This window comes from Vanellus vanellus, assembly GCF_965231255.1.
Source record: "Vanellus vanellus genome assembly, chromosome: 16".
NCBI classification, from domain to species: domain Eukaryota; kingdom Metazoa; phylum Chordata; class Aves; order Charadriiformes; family Charadriidae; genus Vanellus; species Vanellus vanellus.
The window spans coordinates 2,625,145-2,649,339 of record NC_138921.1 but is presented as its reverse complement, the minus strand read 5'-3'; the positions used below and the strand labels follow the sequence as shown (position 1 = coordinate 2,649,339).

At 42.4% G+C, this 24,195-nt stretch overlaps 1 protein-coding gene across 1 annotated transcript in view; it reads left to right on the top strand.

Annotated features, from left to right (window-relative positions):
- FBXW8 (F-box and WD repeat domain containing 8) overlaps positions 1-24,195 on the top strand; it is a gene marked incomplete at its 5' end in the record, with an annotated part of 53,985 nt that continues 29,790 nt past the window's right edge. The window contains 4 exons of the mRNA XM_082491665.1: positions 1-306; positions 3,168-3,272; positions 10,084-10,248; positions 10,852-10,940. Coding sequence (XP_082347791.1) covers positions 1-306; positions 3,168-3,272; positions 10,084-10,248; positions 10,852-10,940 — 665 coding nt within the window. The remainder of the gene's footprint in view (positions 307-3,167; positions 3,273-10,083; positions 10,249-10,851; positions 10,941-24,195) is intronic.

Below are 24,195 nucleotides of genomic sequence, written 5' to 3'. Positions count from 1 at the left end.
ATGGCCGAGAGCTCGGCGGAGCTGGAGCTGTTCCGCCGCCGCTGGCGGGAGGAGCTGGCGGGGGGCGCGAAGCGGCGGCGGCGGGAGGAGGCGGCGGCGGCGGTGGTGGCGGCGGCGGAGCAGCCCGAGGGCCGCCGCAGCGCGGAGCCGAGCGAGCCGGGCTACCTGGCGCTGGCCCGCGGCCTGCTGGACGGCGGCGCCCCGGCCTGCCGCACCCCGTCGCCCGCCCGCCCCGCCGAGGAGCCCGCGGGGGACGGAGGCGGCGGCGACGGCGACGACTTGCTGGGGCAGCTCATCCGGGACCTGGTAGGGCTGCGGTCGGATGGCGGCTGCTCGGTGGGGCCGCTCTGAGGGGAGCAGAGTAGGGCCCGGCCCTGGGGTGAGGCGAGAAATGGGGTGCTGAGTTTGGGGCTCCTGTGAGGTTGTTTAGAACCTCGGCCTAGAACCATAGAATGGTTTGGTTTGGAAGGGACTTTAAAGACCATCTGGTCCCTGGGCAGGGACACCTCCCCCCAGCCCAGGTTGCTCCAAGCCCCGTCCAACCTGGCCTTGAACACCTCCAGGGATGGGGCAGCCACAGCTGCTCTGGGCTGCCAAAAAGCTTCTGAATATATTCTGCCTTACAAGGGTTTAACCCTTCCAAATCTACCTGTCTTCCTTTTTTTTTTTTTTTTTTCCTCTTAAAAAAAGACTTTGTTGCTTTTTCAGGCTATCTGATGCAGGTGCAGTAATTAAGGGTATTCTGCAGTGTAGTAAGAAAACAAGTATTAATTCTTTAAATAAAGGAGTTAATTTGGAATTTGTTTTAAATACAGTTCTGAACCAGATAAAAGTTATTTTCATAACTCCTCTAAATGCAATAGAGACTTTATTTACAGTGTAGAAAAACTAGGGGGGAAACCCATTTTCTTGCTTCTCACTAACCTAACTGTGACTAATTACTCTTTGCTTAAAAAAATTAAAAGGACCAGATTAAATTTCTGTCTGCAAGGCACAAATTAATCCATTTACAGAATTAGTGCTCCATTAGCACACAGGAGCCCAAATCTGTCTCAGAGGGGATGGTAGTAGTTGAGTTTTGGATTCATTCCAGTAGACTTTTAGACAGGCTGGTGCTGACTTAACATTACCGCTTCATTTGCAGTGGCGAGTGCTGTGCTGAAGACAAGCTGTGTGAATTTTTGGAATGGAGAAAGGGAAGACCTTGATCTGCCTCTAATGTTAAGGTTGCATAAGGATGGAATTAGTACGAGCCATTGATTGTGCTTTGTTGCGAGCTTGTGCTTACAGTTTGACTACACATGCTCTCACAGATTAGTTTAAAATAAAATCTCTGTAGATGTTTTTTCTTTTTTTCCTCCCTTTTTGGTGAGAGAACTGTCTTCACTGTTGTGTCTGCATCAGTCTATCTGTAGGCAGCCTGTCCTTCCGATGATACCTTTGGGTACACGCAGACAGACCAGGTTCTCCTGGTTGGACGTGAGTCAACTCCAATTTGGAAGCAATGTATTCATCGTGGTGCTGTGCCTGAGCTCATAAGCCTCGAGCTAATAAGCCTTGCCGAATGGCTCATCTTATTTGTTTGGGCAGCGCGTTGCTCTGAAATGGTTATGTGGCTCCTGGATCCAAGCTGGTTCACATCTGGCCAGCTTGAGGTCTGTCTGCGTGTGGCCATGGAGATGTACTGTCAGAGTCCCTTTTATTTTATTTTATTTTTTGCTGTCTCTTTTGGAAATAGACACGATTTAAATTGCATGAAAGCAAACAATCTTCTTGCAAATCCACGGCAGGGAGTGGAGCCAGTGGTCCTTGTGGAGAGGGAAAGGAGGCAAAAAGAGGCTGTTGGTGCAGGGGAACTGTGGGCAAGAAGGGAGGGGAGCAGGAGGGTTGGCCGCAGGTCCTAGTTTAAGTAACTTTAGAATAAGCGCGAGGTTCCAGTTTTTATAGACTGGTGCCAACTTGCTAAAAAGGCCTAATGGGAACGTTGCCCATCTTTGTGCTGTCTGAACATTTTTATCTCACGTGGATTACTGTTTGCATTAAAAACTTCCACGCAACTGTATTATGCAATAGTTTTGTCATGTAACTGTACTTGAAATAAACCCAGCACTGCCTGATTTGCCACTTCATTGGCACTGCAGGTTTAATTTTTGCTGTCTTTAATTGTAGAAGAGACCTACAGAGAAACAAAGGCGTGGGGGCTGGAGAAGTGCTAAGAGGCAGGGAATGATCCTGACTTTCGGACAGCAAACAATGGCGATTTTAGCCAAGCAGCTGATTTTGTGCCTGGGGAGTGATGGAGAGTGATCAGGTGTTTTTGGAGCACCTGTGTGGGGGGGCGTACAGAAACCAGGAGAAAACACTAGAGAGCAAAGCTTCAGAATGGGTGACATAGAAGTGGTCGGAATGGGCTATTTTGTGCTCTATGGTATAAAAATTTGGGATATCCAGAGAGAAAGGAGGGAAAGGACAAGTCTTGATGCGATAAATGCAGGGAGATTTAATAATGTCATTAAAACAAACAAAAAACCCTCTAGGAAAAACATACATGCAGCATTTAGCTGTTAGATAAGTGGTGGATTCTTTGGGTTTTTTTGTTGTTTTTTTTTTTTTCAATACTTAATCAGTTAAAGCACTAACTCTTTCAGCACATCTCTTATGGAAAAGACACTTTTACTAATGAAAGGTGAACGAACTGTAATGTCTTCTCCATTCAGTTTTATATCAAAATAGTCATTCATTTTCCACCATCTGTGTTTGAAATCTTGGAAGTGAAATTAATAATGGGTGTATGTCTTCGAAGTGCTTACTCGTTTGGTCTTTTTGATGCTGAAACCTTAGAGAAACTTTTCTACTGGGGCTTGTGTCTTGCCTTTCTGTGCCATCTGACTATAAATAAGCCTTACAGTTCTCCTCAATTTGCTTTTTAGCTCCACTTAGCTGTGTAATATTCCTTACCTGATATGACCCAGGAAGAACAAGGAATAGCTCGGGTACCTTCATGCCAGGGTGGTCTGTCTGATGATGTGCTGTTACAGGATGGAGAGGCAGAACTGGGATAGTACTGAGGATGCAACATCCTTTCTTCACACTGTGGTAGCTTTTGCTACTATCTAGCTGTGCATTAAAGAAGCCTAACAAACTATTTTCTCTTTTTTTCTTTTCAGAATGAAATAAATGAGGTTCCTTTCTTTGATATCCAGCTGCCCTATGAACTGGCACTGAAGATATTTCAGTACCTGGGCAAGAGTGAATTGGGAAGGTGTGCTCAGGTAAGTGCTGCTGACAGTTTGCTTCTCAGATACCACGTAAAATTGGCAGAAAAATTCAAGAAACAGTCACCCTGATGCAGGGAAGGTGTGTGGGAACCCTCGTGGCTCAGCTGATAGTGCTTTTGCTTATTGGAAATACTTCCAAAGCTGAATTGAAAAATAATAGTAAATGAGCTGGATTTATAGCTTGCAGTTGAGTAGAGTTAAATAAAACATTCGTGGCTTGGACAAAAGTGCAGCCTTAAAATTTAAAATAAATACTTGCAAAGATCTTTTGATTCAAATGAATGGATTTAGAAACAAGTGAGTGTCTTGCTGCAGTATTTAGAACATAACACCTTGCAGTGCTAAGGGCATGGCAAAAGCTGTTCCCCCAACTTCTCAGTGTGTGACTTGAACCACAAAAATTGGAGTAGTAACTTTTTGTCTGTAGTAATTTCATGTGAGGCTAAGTTCTTAAATGGCACTGGTTTCCTCCCCACCTCCCTGCCCTGGCAAGGGGTTTATATTTTTCTTTGGTAAGCCATCTGTACTTGGACATGGTCTGTAATTGATGTATAGTTGTAAACTGCCTGTCTCTTCAAGAAGCTTTACCAACTTAAAGATGCACACCTGACTATACTTAGGACTGTTCATCCCACACTGTTGAGCCTCTTTATCTCCTTTGTTCACACATTGAATGATGAACCTCCTCTCTGAATGAGTCTCCAAAGCAAACGTAATTGGCAAGTGCGGATTACCCTGTGGGGCCGAGTAGATTACTGTGGATGTTCATTGCCAGCTTCTCCCACGGCCACTATTTAGTGTTTCAGGCTGGTGTTCATTGAACTTTTATGTACAAAACACATCTTGCAACTTCACAAAAATCCAACCAAAACCATTCTTTGTGTTACACTCGAACCGTGCCCTGGGTTGTCTGTCAGAGAAAGAAATGTTAACATTTAAAAACTGAAAAGTGACAGCCAGGGTATGGCTGTATAGTGGATGGTAAATGAGACACAAGTATTACCCAAATGGCATGTGCATTGGAACGAAGTTGGGCTTTTAATGTTCAGTATGAGCATGTGGTAGTGTTAAATAGCTACAGGTGGGCATTGCTTAAATCTTTGACTTCCTAATGCCTTTTAGGAACAAGGACTGTTAGAAGAAAAATAATTCCTCTTGCAGGGCTTCTGCTGCAGAGGGAAAAAAATTCTCTAGGGCTATTTTTTGGTGCCGTCCAGGAGACGAAAGCTTTCAGACATGCTCAAGTTTCTGTCGTTTGAGGTAGAGATATACGATCAGCAAAGGCCGCATCCCGTGAAATGGAACAGGATTGCATTTTTGAAGTGGATTACTTTAAGGTTATTCTTTCTCTTTCTGGTTTGGGTTTTTTGTTTTGTTTTTGTTTTAGGCGTGATCAATTTACCTCATGGCACAGTAAAAAGGTTGGCTGATAAAGGGCAGCTTCTTTTCTCTGGGCTTGGGCTGCACTTGATTTCTCTCTCGCTCACTTTGGTTTTTAACTTGAACCTGTTCTCATAAGATGTGTTTAACACTGAGAAAATCTTCTGCTTTCCTCATTCGCCTTCTAAGACTGAGTCTATTGATCCTATGTGGCAGCTGACAGGTAGCTGAGCAAATGCCCAGGGTTTTACAAGGCTTTCCGAATGAGATGAATATCCAGTGCTTTTAGTGCAGAACTGGCTTCTTTTTAAGCGTTCAAATAAAAAGCAAAGCAATAAAAATAAATACCATTTTCATTTTTCTCTTGGTGATTTTGGTTTTCGGGGGGGGGGGGGGAAGCCCTCCTCTGTTAAATGGAAAGCCCTGCTGCTTTACGGTGTTATCGTAGAAAGGTTTTTTTATTAAGGCGCCTTGGGATTTTAGTGAAATTGGGCCAGTTAGTGGAATTGGCATCGTGAACTATGTGAGTGCCTTTGGAGAAAACCTGTTTGCTTAGTTCTTTATGCCAAATTGGTAACCGACTAACAGTAAAGTAGCCTGACTGCGGAGCCTCTTTGAGATTTAATCACACCACAGACTGCTCTGGAGAACTTTAATTTCACCCTGATATTTTCCCCTCCCCCTCTTCCCCACAGCTTTTCTTTGATTTTTGGAATTAGTACTATAAAACACAAACTATCCGTATGGTGCTTGAAATACAAAAGCCATGTGCAGCCTGTAAATTAATGGTGTCATCAGTTCCTGAGCGCTGGTGGGTTCGCCGTAGTTGTGCGATATTCAGTAGCATCCAGCAGACCAGTCCCTTTTGATATCTCATGTTTGTAATTCAAGGAGAAAGGTATCCAGCCCTTAATGTGTCAGCAGAACAGTCCAGAGTAATGGCAGAATTTTCCCTCTGCTTTGTGCCAGCCCCGTGAGCAGCTTTTGATTCTGTTCTGACCATTGAAAGAAGTATCTATGCTATGAGCAACTCTCTTGTGACTACTGTGATGTCTGAGAACAGTCAGCCCTTCCTCTTGGTCGTGATGTAGAGGGAGAAGAAAAACAATCGCTTGGACGCCACAAGTATGACAGATTGAAACGCATCAGAAGTTCCTGTGTTATTTGGGGCTGATACTACAGAGATCTGCAATCCTTTAAACGCTTCGCTTTGTGCTAAGGTCTAATCTATTAACTTCTCCATATAGTTACAGTTGTTAGCAGAGACTGCATAAATTGTATTTTGTGGTGTGAAATAACTCTCAACAGTATGTACTGAGCTTCGGCAATGCTAAGGCAGTTTTATTTCTGAACGCATCAGTGGGAAATTGCCTTGAACTGTTAGCGTTTTTGTCTGAGAGATGGTTTGGAAATGTTTACCAACACAACAATTGTGTATGTATCTAGGACAAGGGAGTCTGTTTCTAGGAATTTAAGAATTAATTGTCTTGCATAGATCAAGAATTTTGGATGCTTTCCTCTAGAGCTTCTGAAATTGTCAAAGTGTTGGGCTTTTAGTGTTTATACATTTTAAAAAAGAAAACCTCATGTATTTTTTTGAGGATGCTTTTGCATCAAGGTTGTATATAAGTAAAAGTAATTATCCATCCGCCTCATAGTTTAGAGAGAGAGCAGAGAAACGGATGGATAAGGATATCCTGGGCTCAGGATGAGACTTAAAATAACATTATGGCTGTGAATTGAAAAGATGAGCGGCTTCCACCTGGTAAATGTGCATCTGAATGGCTTTGGATTAAATACTGTTTGGCGCTACGTATTGTACTGAACTGAAAGTCCAGATATTTCTAATTGAAGCCCCTGGCTTCGGCGACTGAACCTTGAATATGTCTTTGTGTGACTAGGGAAGAAAATAAACCTAATGAAACAAAGACACAGTTATCAGATGGAGAGGGATGAATAAACCTTCATTAGGATATGAGCCAGTTGATTTAGACAGGATTAGAAGAAATTTAGGATTTGATGGAAGAGGTGGAGTTTTCTAGGATTTTTTTTCTGGGGGGCGGGCAGGGGGGCAAATAAAATCCCCGAAAGGCAAAACCAAATAGCAAAACCTATGTCAGCGAAAGCGTTTGAAGCCCTTCAGAACGTTATTACTTGCTGAACTATAAGATATAAAACTGTTCCTGTGTGGAGCTCAGGGGAAACCAAAGTTTCTTTGCCGAGAACAGTTGAGAACTGTAGTAAAACGATAATAGGAACACTAAAGACAAAATTAAATCGGGGACTCCAAATTTATAAACAGCTCTGTAAGATGTTGTCATTGATCGTTGTTGGAGTTCCTACGTAGTGCAGATTTGGAAATAATTATGTTCATAGTTTAATAAGAGCTTTGCGTGTCTCAGCTACTCTCCAACAAGCAGAACGTATGGGTGCGTATAAATAAAGCCGTAATGCTCTGGTTTTCGGGGCCTCACCTGAAACTCCAAGTCAAGCAGATCTAATAAAGCTGACTTCAAGCCAATGGCTGGTTTTAATGCGGCAGCTCACAGTGGTGCTGTAAAGTGAAATGCTTGAGACACTTTTATTAGAGATTTCTTGCAGCTGAGGCTCACTCAGTGGGGCTTTTACAAGGGATTGTCATGCCAGTTTTGGTGCATTAAGAAAAGGCTGCGTGAGGGACCCTTTGGAAATTCATGCTTGTAAAGCAGCAGGAGTCGATGTAATTTGATTTTAAAAAAAAAAAAAATCATAATAGGATAGGATCTTTATTCCACTTGAATGTTTGTTCCTGAAAGTTGAAAAGGCAGTCTGAATTTTATGTAGTGCCCACCCCCTCCTTTTTTTTTTTTTTTTACTGTCTATAAAACGCTTTTAAGACCTTGAATCTAGAAAGGTCTGTGCAACATTGTCTATTTTGGCAAACTCCAAAGGTGTGTGTGTGTTGTTTTGTGTTTTGTTTTTTTTTTTTTTTTAATTTTGTTTTCTGTTCTTTTTGAAAGAAAGGCAAAAGTTGGCGTAGTTTGGCTTTGTTTACTTGTGCTTGTGTGTGTTACCCTGTGCCCTCAGTGTCAGCAGAACCGTGCTGCTGTTACGGGAGGGGGGCAGAGGTTCCCGGGCTTGGCCGGGATGCTCAACTCCTGCAGAACAGCCGCTTTTTCTGTGTGTCAGCAAAAACCTGCGGGGGGGTTGTGTGGGTTTTTTTTGTGTGTGTGTTTTGGGTTTTTTGTGTGTGTGTGGTTTTTTTTTTTTCCTTCCCTGGTTTTCTATTACTCTACAGTCAAGTTGAGAGCAAATTCTTCACTAAACTGTAATGTTTTGAAATTTGGATTGACTTTTTTTTTTTTTTTCTTTCGAACTTCCTGAGCGTGTCCCTGTAGGGACAGGAGCATTAAGCACTGCATTTATATTACAGCATGATGTATATTCTTCTGTCTTCCAGAGAAGACTCGGTGCTGTTCCTGTCATTTTTAAGGCATTGCGATTGCCCTATCCAGGTTGTTTTCTTTGTCTGATGATGGAGGGGGGATTGCGTGTGTGTCTGCTAGTTAGAATTGAGGTCTCTTGGTAACGAGAATATTAGTTCTGCTGGTCTTGGATATTCCTGCTCTTGTATGTAGGTATCAAATCTTACAAACATATATGCAGGTTACTCAGTCCACCCCCCTTTTTTCACATTAAGCTTTTTTTTCCCCTGTTTCCCTGGAAGAAACAGGTCACGAGAGATGTCTTATGATGCAGTTCTTGATTCCTAGTGGGCTGTTGGTTTTTGAGAGCAGTACGGATACACGTATGTCCTTGCAGCAAGACCAACCGGCCACACAACGCGCACAGGATGACCAGAAGCTTCATAAAGCTTCCAAGGGGAGGTCTGTGCTGGTTTTTGCAGAAGATACCATCCCACTGTCTGGGGACTGTATACTATGCAAGGAGGTTTGGGACCACGCGTGTAAGATGGTTTTGCACTTACTGTGACCCAGGGAGACCTGTAAGGCACAGGGCCGTGTCGGTGGGACTGACCTGCTCCCTGGACCTTAGCTGCTCTCTCCCTGCAGTGTTGGGGGTCTTTCTGACTAGTTGGTCTTGGCCTGATGCTACAGTTAATACAGCAGACTAAGGCACACTCTTCCAAGTCATCACATGTAAAATTTTACAGATCACGTTAAAAACTCTGAGATTGCTTGATTTACTTAAGGGAGCGTGGTTTGTTTGGTTGGTTGTGTTTTTTTTTTTTGGTTGGTTTTTTTTTCCCCCTAACCTCTCCATAAGCTTCACTGCGTGCTTTGTCGCTCTAATGGCTTGTGTTCTGCAGGGACTTCTTGCAGATCTGTACTAGCCAAAAGGACCTTGTACTTTCAGTATACCTCATGACACATAATTTTCTGAAGGTATACTTTGTATTTGAAAGCTGTGGTATTAAGAAGTCTGAAGCAGGATGTGCATGGCAATGGAGATATAATGGAGATTAATCCTATAAATTAGTGAACAAGTAATATTCGTCTTTCACCCCACTGTGCCGTGTTGTATCTGTGTGTAAACGTGGAACGAATGGCAAGTAAACGCGAAGAGACGGTCCTGTGAGAGTTTGTGTCGATGGGAGACCTAGATTCTTGGTGTAATCTCAGGACTGAAACGGACGTTAGATGCTTAATTGTAAGTTGCTAAAAGTGATGTCAGTCTGAGAAGGTTTTTTTTATCTTTTGAAAACAGCTTACTGTTGATTGCCGCTTTCACCAGTAGCAGTTTTCATTGGTTGCATCTGTTTTCTTAAATTAAGAATTACAGAGAACAAACGCTACTTAAATTGGCTCTTACCTCTTGAATCTTTAATTCTAAGCCCACAATTGATTATGATGAAGCTGTTCTCTCCGAAATGGACAGCAACTAGAGGCTACTTGAAAAACTTAATAATTCATTCCTATTTATGCATACTGTAATACAATAGGTTATAAATCACTAATGTCATACACCTAATCACACATTGTCAGTCGGACTTTAGAGATACTCTGGGGTGATCTGAGAGGTTTTCTTAGCTACAAATATGAAAATAAATTCATATTCTTGCTCTAAACTTACAAGGCTGTCTTAATTGTTTTCTTGCTGCTTTTCCCTTCAAAAATTTCTAATGCACTGATATTTCAGGTTGGCCCTGTGGCCACTAAACACTGGTATCCATGTTGCGTGGTGTTTTAGTGGAGTAGAAACTCAGTTCTTTTCAAAAGAATCCACAGAAAATGAGCATTTTGTTAAAGGTTTTTTTTTTTTTTTCACACTGTTAGTAGTATATATGTTTAGAGAAGAATTTAGTCTCAGTGCAGGCTTATATTGTTTTGTATGTGTATATTTCAGAAGTTATTTAAATAATTTTAGAAGAAATCTAATTTTTACTTATAACTTAGTGATATATATATACACATTTAATTTCTAGGTCAGCAGAACGTGGAAAATACTTGCGGAAGATGAAGTGTTGTGGTACCGGTTGTGCCAACAGGAAGGATACCTATTAGATACGAGCATCTCCGATCGTTCCTGCTGGAAGCTCGCCCTCAAGAACTGCCATGCCAGAGAGCGCACTTTGAAAACCAACTGGAAGGTAAAAGGGAATTTCTTTAATGTGATCCAGATGCTGTAGGAAAATGGGAACCTGGTTCAAGCAAGTGGTAATGAAATGCTGGTCTTCTGTGTTGCAACTTCTTTTTGCCAGTTAAAAGGGGAAAGCTGCTGAAGGATTTATGAGACTTTGCCCTAGCTGTAATACTGTTTTTTCCCAATGACTGATTGCTTTTGGGAGTGTGTGTTTCTGTTTGCTGTGCTACTCCTTGACTTTGGTGAGAGAGGGATGTTTCTACTTCGAGTATCCCTTGATAATGAGAATCAGCCTTAAAGATGAAGGCTCCTTCCCCTGCTTATCACATACCCTGGCTAAAAGAAACCTATCGTGGGTAGTTTGGTTTTTTTTTGGTGATAGTTGTTTTTCTACCTAAAGATTATGAATGATAATGAAGAGTGATAGCTTCTTTCTCCTCCATTTCTGTCTGTAAAAATTCCAGGAGGCAAACATAAAATAGGTGGGTCTTTTCTCTCAGCTGCACTGCGACTTGTCAGTAGCAATAGCAGAATTTTCCACAAAGCAGCAAATTGACTTGTTCGATGACTGTATTGCAATCCCAACACCGTGTCTCGTCTTTCTGTGCAGAACCGCATCGGTGGTGTGAGCCAGCTGCAGTACGAGCTGGGAAAAATTCTTTGCGATGTACATTCTTGCGACGGAGTTGTTGTTGCTGGGTGAGTATGAGGTTGCGTAATGCTCGTTTAATCTTCACTGTTTGAGATCTCATGTGCTGCCTTCTAACAAATTCAAAAGGAAGAGCCGTTTGAGGCAACAAGAGTGAATTCTTCTGACTGCAGTTCCCTTGTGGGTGAGGTAGATAGTCCTTTAAGTGACTGATAATGATGGTTATCTACGGGTGACTTCAGAAGTACAAATTTTTGTTGTACTATTCAAAAAGCTGTCTCACGTGCATGTAGTCCCTGTTAAAGACTGTAGTATTTTCTGATGAACTGTATCTATTGATTTGCTGTGGAAGCATCCAGAGTCTATTAAATATTGTACACATCTACTGAAAAATGCTCTTTTTTTTTAATAAAAATCTCTTAATCACCAGGATATTTTTGCATGCTGTGGCAAGAAAACTTTAGAAGGACTGTTACTTGTCTCATTATTATTTAAAAGACAATCTGAGGAAAAAAAAAAACACCCCAAACCCAGAGAATACTCAAATTTCTCTTTTCCTAATATAAAGCTTTGTCAGGACCTTCATTTATCGCTAGCTATTCATTTGGTTTACACTCTTAAATTCAATTTTGAGAACTTCCCAAACTCTTGGAAGAGGATACCATGAATACCACTGGTAGGTGTAAGGCTTTACTGTACTCTACTTGAATTTTACAGGTTCAGGAATTAGTAGCCCTCCAGAAGAAGTCACATGAGTAAATACAGATGATACCATGCTGCGGGCAGTCAGAGGACGTTGTCCTCTAACATACCAGAGTTCGGTATTTTATGGTAGCACTTCACGTTAATGGTATGCTTATGCATTGTGGGATTAGAAAAAACTACTAATAAAATACTATAAAATTCACACAGAAAGGTGCTTTGAAATACATTGCACGTAGATAACTCCATACACGTTGAAACGCTTTTGAATGCTCTTGGGCAACTGAGAGCAGAAATCTAAACCAGCAGACGGCATGAGTGAAAGGGGGATTTTCATCTTTGATTGGTTTGGTTTGTTGTTTGTCTTTTTTACTAGATGATATTCTGCTTGTTTTACTTCTGCGTTTGGAGGTCTCCCTTTCTGTTCTCTTCCATCCTGTTCATTGCCTATTGCTTCTCGTTCTCTGCTTTTCATGCCACGTTTTTGCTGCTGTGTAGTCTGTGACCTCTAGCGGGGCAGTGCCACACAGTGGTTAACCTAAACAGTGGCCATGGGAAGAGGCTTGAAGAATTCGTGTGGCTGGAGCACTCCAGGTCTTACCTGGACTCCTGCCTGATGTTGAGGCTTCCTCAGGCCACCGGTAAGACACCGCAGCTCCCAGCCTGCTGTGGTCCGCAGCTGGGATGCGGCTCTGCGGATAGCAGCCTGACTTCTTTTGTGCCCTTCAGCTTGGGCAGTGTGTTTCCTGGCCTTGGCTGGGGATCTGCACTACTGTATCTGTTCCACTGTCTCTAATGAAACCTCCTGGACTTTTTTGGGAGCCAGAAACCCCAGTTGTCTCCACGCTGCTGCCAAAACCTCCAGCTCTTCTTTTTCTTCATTTTCTCCATTGTGTTCATATGCAAACATGCAATATATAGACGGTAGGCAGAATAAATTAAATTTCTAAAGAATTAATAAAGTATATTAATCCTGCATATTAAACTCAAATAGTCCGTATTTCATCTTGGTGTATTATGGGAGTCGGGTTTATACAGTTTCACACTGTTTTGATATTGGTTCCCCAGTTTTTCCAGTATCTCTTGATTCTTCTGGTGAGTTTGCATCAGCTGGCATGGTGAAGGCAGGTGGTGCCATTAAATAATTTAGATTCCTGAAATGTTCATGAAAATAGGTGGGCAGGTAAGAAACCACTGAAAGGAAAGGTGCACATGCGTATCCATTAGGAAAAGCGATGTTATGGGCTTCACTCACATTACTTTGCAGTAATTTTCCCTTCTCTGAGAAAATGAATTTTAGTAATGAAGTATCTTTTTATGAAGCTATGAGCGTATATTTGATAAAACAACATGGGGAAATCAGAATGCAGCTGTTTGACTTTACCTGGTTAGTAAATGAAATGTTTAGAATATGACACAGGATATAACACGAAAGTTATATTGTTTCCTGTGCTATTTACTACTTGCCCTTCACTCTGCTTTGGTAGCTCGAGATCTCTGAAAGCATCTCTTAAATTGCTGCAAGTAGAAAACTATTCTGTGAATCTTGCCCAAAAGAAGAAGAATTGGTTGTTCTGCCAGTGATGATCGAAGTCTGCAAGACAGTAGCGCACTGTTGCCTCTGCCAATAATATCTCATGGTAAATATCAAACAGGACAGACTTAAAGTTATAACTAAAACTTCCAAGGACATTAGCAAATTGTGCAGGGAAATACTTTGTTTATTATGTGCATTGGGTAAGTATTTAGGATAGGTAGACTGAGGAATTTGCTGGGCTTTTGTTGTTTGTTTTTTTTTTTTTTTTAAATCCAAACATAAACCCCCCCTTTCTCTCCCAGCTTATAGTATTGTACTTAATGGCGTTGTGCTTTCAAATTTGTCATAAAAGTGTAATGAATCTGGTGATCAATAGCTGTTGCATTCTTTCAGTACTGAAGAAGTAATTTAATAGCTGAGGTTAACAGAAGTCAATTTTCTTCTCAGTATAAATATCAATTATCTGTTACATTTAATGATTATATCTCCAGTTTTGCAAACACTTATGTGCTTAGCTTTACATGTGAATAATCATAGATTACAGCGAGACTTGCCGTGTGTGTAAAGCTAAACTGATGTGTGACTTTGCAAGACTTGAGAAGTTGGTGATGATCTTAAAGCTGATTTTCGTGCGTGGCGTTTCCCGGGGCTTTCTAAGCAGTAGCTTGTGGCATCATTTACCTTTTCTTTCTTCTCCAGGTTGCTGCACTGGAGAAAAATAGGGCCACTCGGTTTTCAGCAGGTTTTTTTTTCTGTCTGACTTTGGGGAGCAGCTGCAGCACTCTGGCCGGGCTCGGGCAGCCCAGCCAGGCATTACGCTCTGTCTGTAGAGCTGGAAACTGTGGCAGTGTGTAGCAGCTGCTCCCTGCTTTCAGGAGGTTCAACTCGGGATCTTGGGAGATCAGAGAATGGTTAGAAAGATTAAAAAAGGGGTGGCGAGAGAGGTTCTCCAGCAGAAATGCTGGGGCTGTTGTGTATCTGGGGTCTTGGAGCAAGCCTGGGAACAATCCTACTTGATTTAAACCTGTGCTGTGATAGACCTGATCCTGTGTTCTTCACTGTACTGCTTCAAACTCTGCTGGGAAGTGGAATAATTTTTATTTTGGCTGCTGTAGAGCCTTTTTTTTTTTTTTTTTTTTTTTTTTTTAATCTTTCTGAAAAGGAATTTGTACAGGCTGTGGACAGGGTGACTTAAAACAGCAGCGAGAAGTATAACACGTAGACACATAATTTGCCTGAACTGGTTTGGGAGAGGATCGCTCCCTTACCTTTGTGTAAGGGAGCAAAGATAAACTATAAAGGGCTAGCTCTCCCTTAGACAAATGTACCTATTTCATGCACTCTCCTCTCTTTTTCTCCACGATGCTGCCAAAGCTCAAGCCAGAAGATGGCAGAATATCAAGGATTGATTAAGTGCAACCTGAGCTGTGCGTTGAAGGTGGCTGCTTGCGGCTCCTCTTTCTCCGAGCGCCTTGCTTTTACTGGCTGACATCAGATAATTCAGTCTGGCCTGTGTGCAGAGCATCTTGTGTTTATCATTAAAATTTCATCCCAGCGGTTACGATGCTTGTTTTCTGGGTCAGACCTTGAATCCCTTTTCATTTGAGACAGCGGTGTTTGTGGTTACCTCACTCCCAATCGATGTCGTATTCGCCAGCCTTTCTACAGTTACGTGTCTCGAAGGATCTTCTTTAAAGGGATGTTGTCCTCCCCCCCCTGCTCCATATTCAATTCAAATGTAGTTTCTTTTTTAAGTCAGGGTTTACTTAAAGCAATTATACATCTGCTCGCTTGGCTTTTAGAAATTACTACTGATGATTAGGTTCCACTGTACCTAATGCTGTCGTATGTTTGGTTTCAGGACAGACTGCCTGGATTTCTTCACCTTCTGTTAATAAAATCTTAAATATTTTTATTATTTTTTTTTTTCCCCTGTAAAGCAAGTGCATGTTCAGACAGTAAAATTGCTACTTTTTTTTTTTTTTCTTGGCAGCATTGATGGCCACACTGATGGGCACTTGTAGTCAGAGGTTAGGTCCTGCTGGAGATACCGATTTCGGAGCACGCATCTGGTACTTGTTTGCACTGTGGTGTCACACCACGGGATCCACTGTATAATGACATGTCCGTAATGTGTCGTGAGGCTGTTTTGCTGCTCTGTGTCAAATACCGAACGCGTGGCTGTCCTTGAGAGTGCGCGGTAAACTTGTGTCAGTGGTGATCACCTCGCCTCGCAACTTGCCCCGTAAAACCACACCAGCTCTGCTCTGAGTCAGGGTGATGTTTCCTTGTGCATTGTGTTAACTTTTTTTTCTGCTTGTGGAAAGGGCACTGTGGTTTTACTGCTGCTGTTTGTAGCTCTGAAAGCTTCCCAAATGAAAATAAACAGAAGAGATCCAGAGTCAGACCACCCTCCCAAAGGCCCAGAAATATAAAGGTGTCTACTTTTTCTTCCTTCAGTTTTCTTTGACTGAAAAAAAGAGTGGTAGACTGCTGGTTAAGAGCTTGCATAAATGGAGATTTAAGGGCATGCCTCTGCTGTGACGCAGAGACCGGTCTAGCAGACGCTGCATGGAGTCCCGCACCCCTTACAGGCTCAGCTGGGAGTCAGCCCTTGGTTCTTCTCTTCACATTTTGACTTCAGAGGTTTCCTCCCTCCCCCAGTAAGTACCGTCCTCTTTCCTAGAGATTTTATTTTCTTGAGTTAGGGCTAGTGAGATTCATCTGCTCTGAGTGCCTCGATAAATCTGCAGATTAACACTTCTTCTCGCCCTTCAGGGTGGAGCACACCTGGCACAGATGGTATGTCTCCACCTGATGCTTGATAAAGGCAACGAGAAACAAAAGAACTTTCTAAATACCCCGTGTGGTTAGGGGAATCATCTGGTTTGGAGGTAGTGATATGTTTTAATTCTCTCATACTGAGAAACTAAATGCACCGAAATAATTTTCATACAGTTGTCTTCGTTCTGAAGGAGTCTTATGGGAGTTATAGATTAAACGCTGCAGCACTTTCGAACGATTTGGGCCTTTCAGTTTAAGTCATTATGAGCAATGGAGAGACTTAAAAGTAGCTGCTACTATACCGTAGATTTCTTTGTTCTCTAAAATCACCTCCCACACTGCTTTCCTCTTGCTCAAAGGTGACCTGCAAATGACTTTTAAAAAAAAATTGGGCTTGCCGCTCTTTTTAGCTTCATAATGATGTGTGAAACTAGCCCGAAAGGCTTGAAAACAGTTTTCTGTGCTTTTTAAAACTTCGTGTCAACTCTCATCTAATTTGGTTTCTTTTTGCTATAGGGCTCGTGGGCTATTCTCAAGGTATTTATTATTAGCTCTTGCATCTTAATTCACTGTGCAGACCTGAGGAAACCAAAATATTAATTAGTAATGAAAATGAACAAAAGTTAACAAACTGAAGTCTTAAACAGCCTGAATAAACCCCTGCCTTATTTAATTGCTTAAATTTCACTTGTATAACAGCACAACTTTGCTAGGTTTCTCCCTCCCCTCCCGGTGGCTGAGCGCCTGGATGTGAAACAAAGCAGTAAGGCAGAAGGTGGCTTTTTCCTTCAACCTTCCCCAAACCCTTTGTGTTCTCTTCACTCATTCTCATCATTGTTAAGAAGTAATAAGTGTCAGACCTTCTTTTTTTTCAAGCGAGTCACCTTTAGGAGGGTTGAAAACAGGATGACATCATGAGTTCAGAGGGGTCGGATGACAAACTACGGGAGTTAGGTAAGGTTGTGTTAAGTGACAAACGCGTTGGCTTCTCTGTCATCTTGCGAAAAAGAGCCTTTCAGGTGAAACCAATAGTAGAAGCTTGATACTGGCTCTTTGTGAAAGCTGCTTTTCCAGCCTGCCCGACCATTAAGCTATTGGTTTACCTGTAGGTTTTGCTGGATGCAGAGGAAGGCGCTGCAGGGAGGTGTGGAAGAAGGTGCTGCAGGGAGGTGCGCTGGGTGCGTGGTGATGCCCAGTATTCTGAAGTCACGGTAGTTATTTTTGAGCTTGTAAAACCTGTTTGGTGGGTGTGGGTTTTTTTTTGTTTTGGTTTGGTTTGTTTTTTTTTCCTGAGGCCAGACAAACCCATCTTTCTTTCTGGCAAACTTCTCTCGAACACTTCATTTTTACTGTTTTCACAACTTACCAGCCTCTGGGCTGTTGGCATCAGTGCTTGTAGAGTTCAGGTGATACTTTTCCTCTCTGCTCTTTGCAGTGTGTTACAGTTTGTGTTCCTTCCAACATGTAAACATATCCATTTACGTCATCTTCACATGGTATTTGCTTGCCTGTATCTGAAACTGGAGCCATTGTTTTATTTGCTGCATTATGTGTTTGTCCTTTGGGAAATAATAGGGTCGATGGACAAGGTCCTTCCCAAATCGCATCATAATGCGTCTTGAACTCTTTTGAAAAGAGATTTTTTTTTTTTTTTTTTTTTCCCTCCTGCCGTGGCTGTAGTCTTGGGCAATGCCCACAGTAGTATGTTTCCTTGGTCAGAGAAACTGGCTTAATTGATGGGCCTGGGCTGATGCAAGCCACTGGAACCTTGACCTAAAAGATTCTTGGCATTAAAAAAGAAATTACTAGAGACAGTTTGGCTTTCTCTAACTTGTGCTTTTCTAAGTGTTCATTAAAATGTTTTGCCTACCATATAACCCTTTGGCTTGTTTCTGTTCCCTTGGTATGACATTTGCATGCACTTAAAATTAATACGAAGGTGAGGCACGCAGAAGTACTTAGGATGGCGAAATGTTAATTTCGTTACGGAGAACAGTGATAAGCCGCAGGAGAACCGCACGCTATCTCCAGCAGCTTAACCCACTTTCTAGAGCTACGATTTCCTAAATGAGGTCTTAAAAACGAAGGTGTGAGCTTTCCACGGCTCGCTTCCTGTGAGTGTGGTCCACAGATGGACGTGGGTCGATGAATTGGAAAGTCAAGTTCCCGGCAGCAGAGTTTGGGAACCGATCATAGGGATGCTCGGAATGTGTCTCCTACATGTTAAATCTTTTAAGTGTTTCCAGGTCCATTTTGGTACAAGTTAGTCACTTTTTTCACAGCTGCACTCATACAGCAAGCAACCCAAAATAATGTTTGGATGGAATCGGGGATATTACTTTCCTACTTCATGTTCTTCTGTCAGTGTTAGGATTTCTTCAAAAGCTGGTTTTTGGTTTACCCTCATCTGTTTTTTCTTGTATTTTATGGTGTAGCTTTCTGCCAGTCTGTGTAATAGCAGGAAATTTTTTGTGTTCTGTTCCATTTGCATTTATTTTTTTTGTCATTGTGTTTTATTCCTTTCTGCCATATAAAGTAGTTCTTTACTCCATCGTTGCTACTGGACTGTTTTTCTTGATTAATTCCCTTAAGGATTCCCTTAGCCAAGCTACTTGTCAGTTATATATGTAATGGCAAAATCAATGTCTCTAAATAACGGTAAATGGGAACACAGGAAGGCTAGGGAACTTCTACCTCTTTCACCCAGCCTTACTCGGTGAGGCATCTAACACTATGGTAAATGTATCGGAGCTCTCCGTTATCCCTCTCATAAGAGAAAAGTTGTGGGTCTTAATGTTGACTATGAAGATGGTAATAGAATCCATTTAATTTCAGTATTGTGTGTTGCAATCCAGCTTGCGGTGGTTTTGATGAAGAAGTTTTTTGAAATTGAACATTATGAATTACCACTGTCTTACGTGAGCCTTATCGAGAAGATGAAGCTCAGGAGCGAGCAATTTGAACCAACTTACAAAGGCGTTTGCACTTGGGTTTGCATGTTTAATTGGATCTTATTCTTCAGCCTACTGAGGGGGTCTCTGACTAGGTACCTTAATTAACCACATGAAGGACTGGTTAGTTGCTTTTGGTGAAATAAGGATGAAAGGTCCGAGATGCTTGTTGCAGCAAGACAATGCGAAATACTCATTATTTTACTTGCTTATCAACAGGCGTCCGTTTAAACGGAGCTATAGCTAGAGATTGTTACTTGAGCAAAATTCCTACTGACTTCAATAAAATGCACTGACATTGTAAGGACTTCATAATAAGATCTTTTGAGTATTAACAGATGGTCACTGACTGCCTGAAACAAAGTTGTTGGGATTTTTTTGTTTTGTTGATCACCGCAGGTATCTGGAAACTGAACAGGCTTTGCCTTCTGGAAATCAAACCTGACTGTGAAACAAAGGGTTTTCTTTCTCCTTCCTTTTTATTTTCTTGCTACGGATTCTTTAGAGAAAATACAGAAAGCGTAGACTGATTTCTGAAGTATCTTATCAAGTGTCTTTGGTGTTCAGACCAGCTTAGTGTGGTAAGACTTGCCCTGGAGTGGTGTTCTTGAGGCAGCCGACAAAATGGACTGACGCCGGCATCCTGTTTCAGCAGAAACCCAGCGACGGTCTAGTTGACCCGCTTGTTTGCAGTGAAATTTTGCAGTGCCAGCAGTAAGTAAGCCATGAAGGAAAGCAGTTTGTCTTTGCTGCTGCCATGGACTGAACGAGTAGAGTCTCGACTGTTTTGAAAATGTTCCTGTTAACAGTTTTTCTTTTGTGTATTTGTCAGTTTATATATTAGTTGCAGTTGTACTTTGCACAAACACTAATTAGACAGCCATCAACACTCAGGGCCAAAGGCTTACTAACAATGCAACTGTGATAGCAGTGTCTTAATTGGTTGAGTATAATTGTCATTAGGCAACGATAAAGACATCTGGGGCTCTGGAGAGAGATCAGCCTCCCCCTCCTCCTCTTCCCCAAATTTGTTCTGGCTATTGCTATCCAACACAGTTGAGCTTTTTCAGATGAGATTCTGTGTTTTGACCAGTTTCCTGATGTTTTTCTCCTTATGAAATCGTCTGCCTCTTCAGCACCACTTCATTAGAGCGCTGCCCAGCCTCCATCTCTGCTTCCTCCCACATGTGCTCTGCACTTCACCACCTGCTTCCCAGCCATCGTGGGACAGCAGCAGCTTTTAACCCCCAGCTCCTTCTCCTTCCCTCTTCTGCTTTCACTCATGTGAGAGGGCACGAGGAAATTGTTCATCTCATTATGACATTACTGCCAATAAAAAATAGTTGAAATGCTTTTGATTAGTGAGTAGGTATTTTTATTGTAGTACGTTTGTTGATACCATGTGAATTTAATTCTTTTTTTAGCTCCTCTCTACCCGATGCATTCCGCCTATTGTTGCTCCATTTCAGCGAGGTTTTTTTATGCATATCTGTAAAGCTTAAGCTGAATTTGCAGACTAATTTTTACAGATGTGTACATGTCTGCCCAGAATTACAGAACTGGCTTGTCGAGGAGAAGTATAGTTAGAAAAAATATAGCTCTTGTCTCTCTCCTGCTGCTACTTCTTGCGTGTACACAGTGAAATGTTCAGAAGAACAAGAGAAAAGTGAAATTTAGGTCGCTCAAAGAAGCAGAGTAACTTGGGTGGAGAGTCTCTGTTGACCGCCAAGAGGAGGATGGCTGTGTCTGGTGGACAGGGAGAGAAGAACGCAGACCCCGAGCTGAAGGCCAGGTACTGCATGTCCAAAACACCTTGGAAGGCATCAGGGCAGGGGGTGTCTGGAGAGAGGGGAAACTTGGGGTTGATAGCAACAGATTTTTTCTTATTGCTCCCTGTTGTGCTCAGGAAAGCAAGATGTTGAACAGCTTCTGTAAATAGAGACCATATCTAGTTTACTTCATTTATTTTCTTTGAACTTGAGAACTCAGAATTTGTAGGTTTTGGGGTTGGATTGATTGGTTTTGTTTGGGTTTTTTTTTTTTTTGCGCAAGTGGTCTATATTAGATGTTGGAGTATTTACCTGCCACTGCAATAATCATCTCAATACACCCATCGGGGAGAAAAAAGCAGCTGCTGAATGCTGTTGGTATTATAATAAATAGAGTGTATTTGTTGTTGTATTAAACAGTTGTTTTTCTTTCACTCCAGCAGAAAGCTGTGTGGGGTTTTCATAGCCATCTTGATAGAAAACTCAGTAAATGAATGAGGTTGGAGGACTGTGCCTATTCTGGGGCAGAAGACTTAAATCTTGGGTTCTTTCGTTCAGGAGCTGGTCATCCAAATGCGTTTTCTTGGCGAAGTATAGAGGCTGTTGTAGGAAATGAATAGAAATACTGAAATTATCTAGAAACATGTTCCGTACAGTGCAGCGTGTTCTTCTCATCAGCCATCTATATTGATACGGCAGATTTGCCAATTATCTGCAATAAAGCAGCCTTTTTATATTTTTATAGCAAGGCAATGCTTTAATAGTTTAAAAGCCTTTTGTTGTGGTTACAAATTGAAAGTGTGCTGCTCTTTACAACACCATTAAAAGCAGGGAGTTGAACCATTAAATTTTTTAGTTCTGAATTGGCTTCATCTGTGTTTGAAATTCTTCCAGTTCAGTTCTGGTGCAGTCCCTGTGTATGCTGGAAATGGGCATGCGGTGGTGATGGCCAACGGAGTGTGGTGTCAGCTGAAGAGATGGTTTATATTTCCCATTTCCCATGCTGGTTCCCTGCCCAAACCTGGACCTCCACTTATGTTTCCAGCATGGTCCTATAACATCTCTCCAAACCCTTTAGGTTTGCCGCAGGGGACGGAGATGCTGTCGTGCTGCTGTGGGAGGGATGCGAGTGATGTTGCTGAGTGAGAAGTGGGGGTAGGAGAGATGATGGAGGGACTGGGGGCAACGATGCCTTCCTGCCCTACTCCCTCTTCTTCCTGATGAACGTAAAGTACTTGTCCTATCTTGCAGTGCACTGGTGAGTTTTCTGGACGGACACGAATGAAAGTAGGGTTTGGTGGATGCTTGCAGGGTTCTCTGTAGTAGTAGTGCTCTGTCTCATGGCTGCACTGGAATGAGCAGTATGGCCAGGATCCTCTTATGGATTGTTGTGTGGTGTCCGCCTGAACCCACTAGAGCGTACCTGATGTACACGTAACAAGCTCTTGTGTTCCAGCAGGTCCTTGCTAAGGGTCAGAGAGCAACACAGCTTTATGGTAGGGAAGCGAAAGCTCTTCAGCACGTACCTGTCTGTCACTGGAAAGGAAGGGTGTGAGGATGAGGAGGCTACAGGGTGGTCTGACGCAGAGCCTACCAAGCAGAGACAAGACAGTTCCTGCGTTTAACACGTCCCACCACATACACATTGGCACTTGAGTCAAATTTACTTCCAGCTGATGATCAGAAACGTTTGGTGGTTCTGTTCCAGTTTGAGCTTATACGTAGAGGTGGTTCAGGTTCTTCTTCAGGAACAAAGAACAGTTCAAACTAAATTTTGAGTCGGTTGAATTCTCAGATAAAACTGAAGCATTTACTGTTTTACTGTGATGTTAGATCTTTAATTCCAAGATGGCGGTCCATGTTATTTTTTTATGGATGGTAGTGTATCTTGAGCCCTGGATCGCTTGTGTTGTGTGCTGTGTAGAAAAACCAGAAGCGGTGCACTCAGAATTAGCCAGCCCCGCGTCTCTTCTCTATTCCCATCATTCTGTTTTCTCCATCCATTACTCTTTGGTTTTACATTCTTGGACTGGACTATGTGAGAGCGAGTATGTATATGCACTAGGAGGAGATGCTGTTCTTCCTTACTTATTTGGGGATGAAAATGAATATTCTATCACTTAGTTCTGTCAGCTCTACCAGTATTTTATGTCTCCCTTGAAACTCACTTTTCAGGGTCGCGTAGTGACAAGAGAATCTTGGCTTCCCCCTTGAGAATAATCTGCTACGTTTTGCAGTTTGGAGAAGTCTCAAAACATGACCCCGACCAACCCAGACATACGGGGAAACAAAAAGCAGCTCAAAATTAAAATGCTTCCAAAACATTATGTGTGTGTTTTGTTGAATGGTACTGCAACAGATCCGTGCAATTACCTGTCCTGTTGTGTTTTATCTCTAAGTTTTAAAATGCAGCCGAAATGAGCACTTTTCAGTTTTGTAGACTGAAGATGTTTGTTGTGGATTAATCTGGACCGCTTGTTTGGTCCAACACAAAACATTTTGCTTTGCTTTGAGGAAGCTTCTTTCTTGCTCTGTTCTTTTTAAATAGTGCTGCTGTAAATTGGAAATTAAAGCAGGATTCATAGAGGGATTTGCAGAAGGAGGAAAAAGAAGAGCTGTCCCACCCTATTCTCTCTTTTTCTTCTGTCTTACCATGTAAAGTACCAAAGAGGAAGCCAGGTGACAAGGACACGGTTTTCCTTTCTTCTCGATTCAATGCAGAGAATTAATGTGCATCTCTTTCTGCTTGACAGATTTCACCGCCCCCTCAGGCACTTTAATTAGTTGTATAAAGTGGAGCATTTTCACTCAGAGACGTTGGAAGTAATCTGCTCGAGAGTACGTGTAGCTCGGTTGCATGGTACTCCCCAGAGACCTGGGTGACCTCAGTTGAGGAGAGCCACGAGGATGATCCGAGGGCTGGAGCACCTCTCCTATGAGGAGAGGCTGAAAGAGTTGGGGCTGTTCAGCCTGGAGAAGAGAAGGCTCCAGGGAGATCTTATTGCGGCCTTCCAGTCCCTAAAGGGGGCCTACAGGAGAGCTGGGGAAGGACTTTTTACTGGGGCATGTAGCGATAGGACGAGGGGCAATGGCTTCAAACTGGAAGAGGGCAGGTTCAGTTAAACACTAGGAAGAAGTTTTTCACTGTGAGGGTGGTGAGGCACTGGAACAGGTTGCCCAGAGAGGTTGTTGAGGCCCCATCCGTGGAGGTGTTCAAGGCCAGGCTGGACGTGGCCTTGGGCAACCTGGTCTAGTGGGAGGTGTCCCTGTCCATGGCAAGGGGGTTGGAACTCGATGATCTTCAGGGTCCTTTCCAACCTAAATCATTCTATGATTCTATGATCTTCTAAACCTTTATTAAGCACTTTCCTTCACCTCCTTTGCAGATAATTTTCTTATTTTCCTCATAAACAGGACAGCCAGATTTCTAACTTTGAGACCTTTGCGGCTTATAAGAATCATTCTTTTGAAATACTTTTCCCCTCAAAGTCAGCATATAACAACAAAGCTGACAGAGTAGGAAGCACCCTTCATTTTCCAACGGAATCCAAGTCTTGGGTAT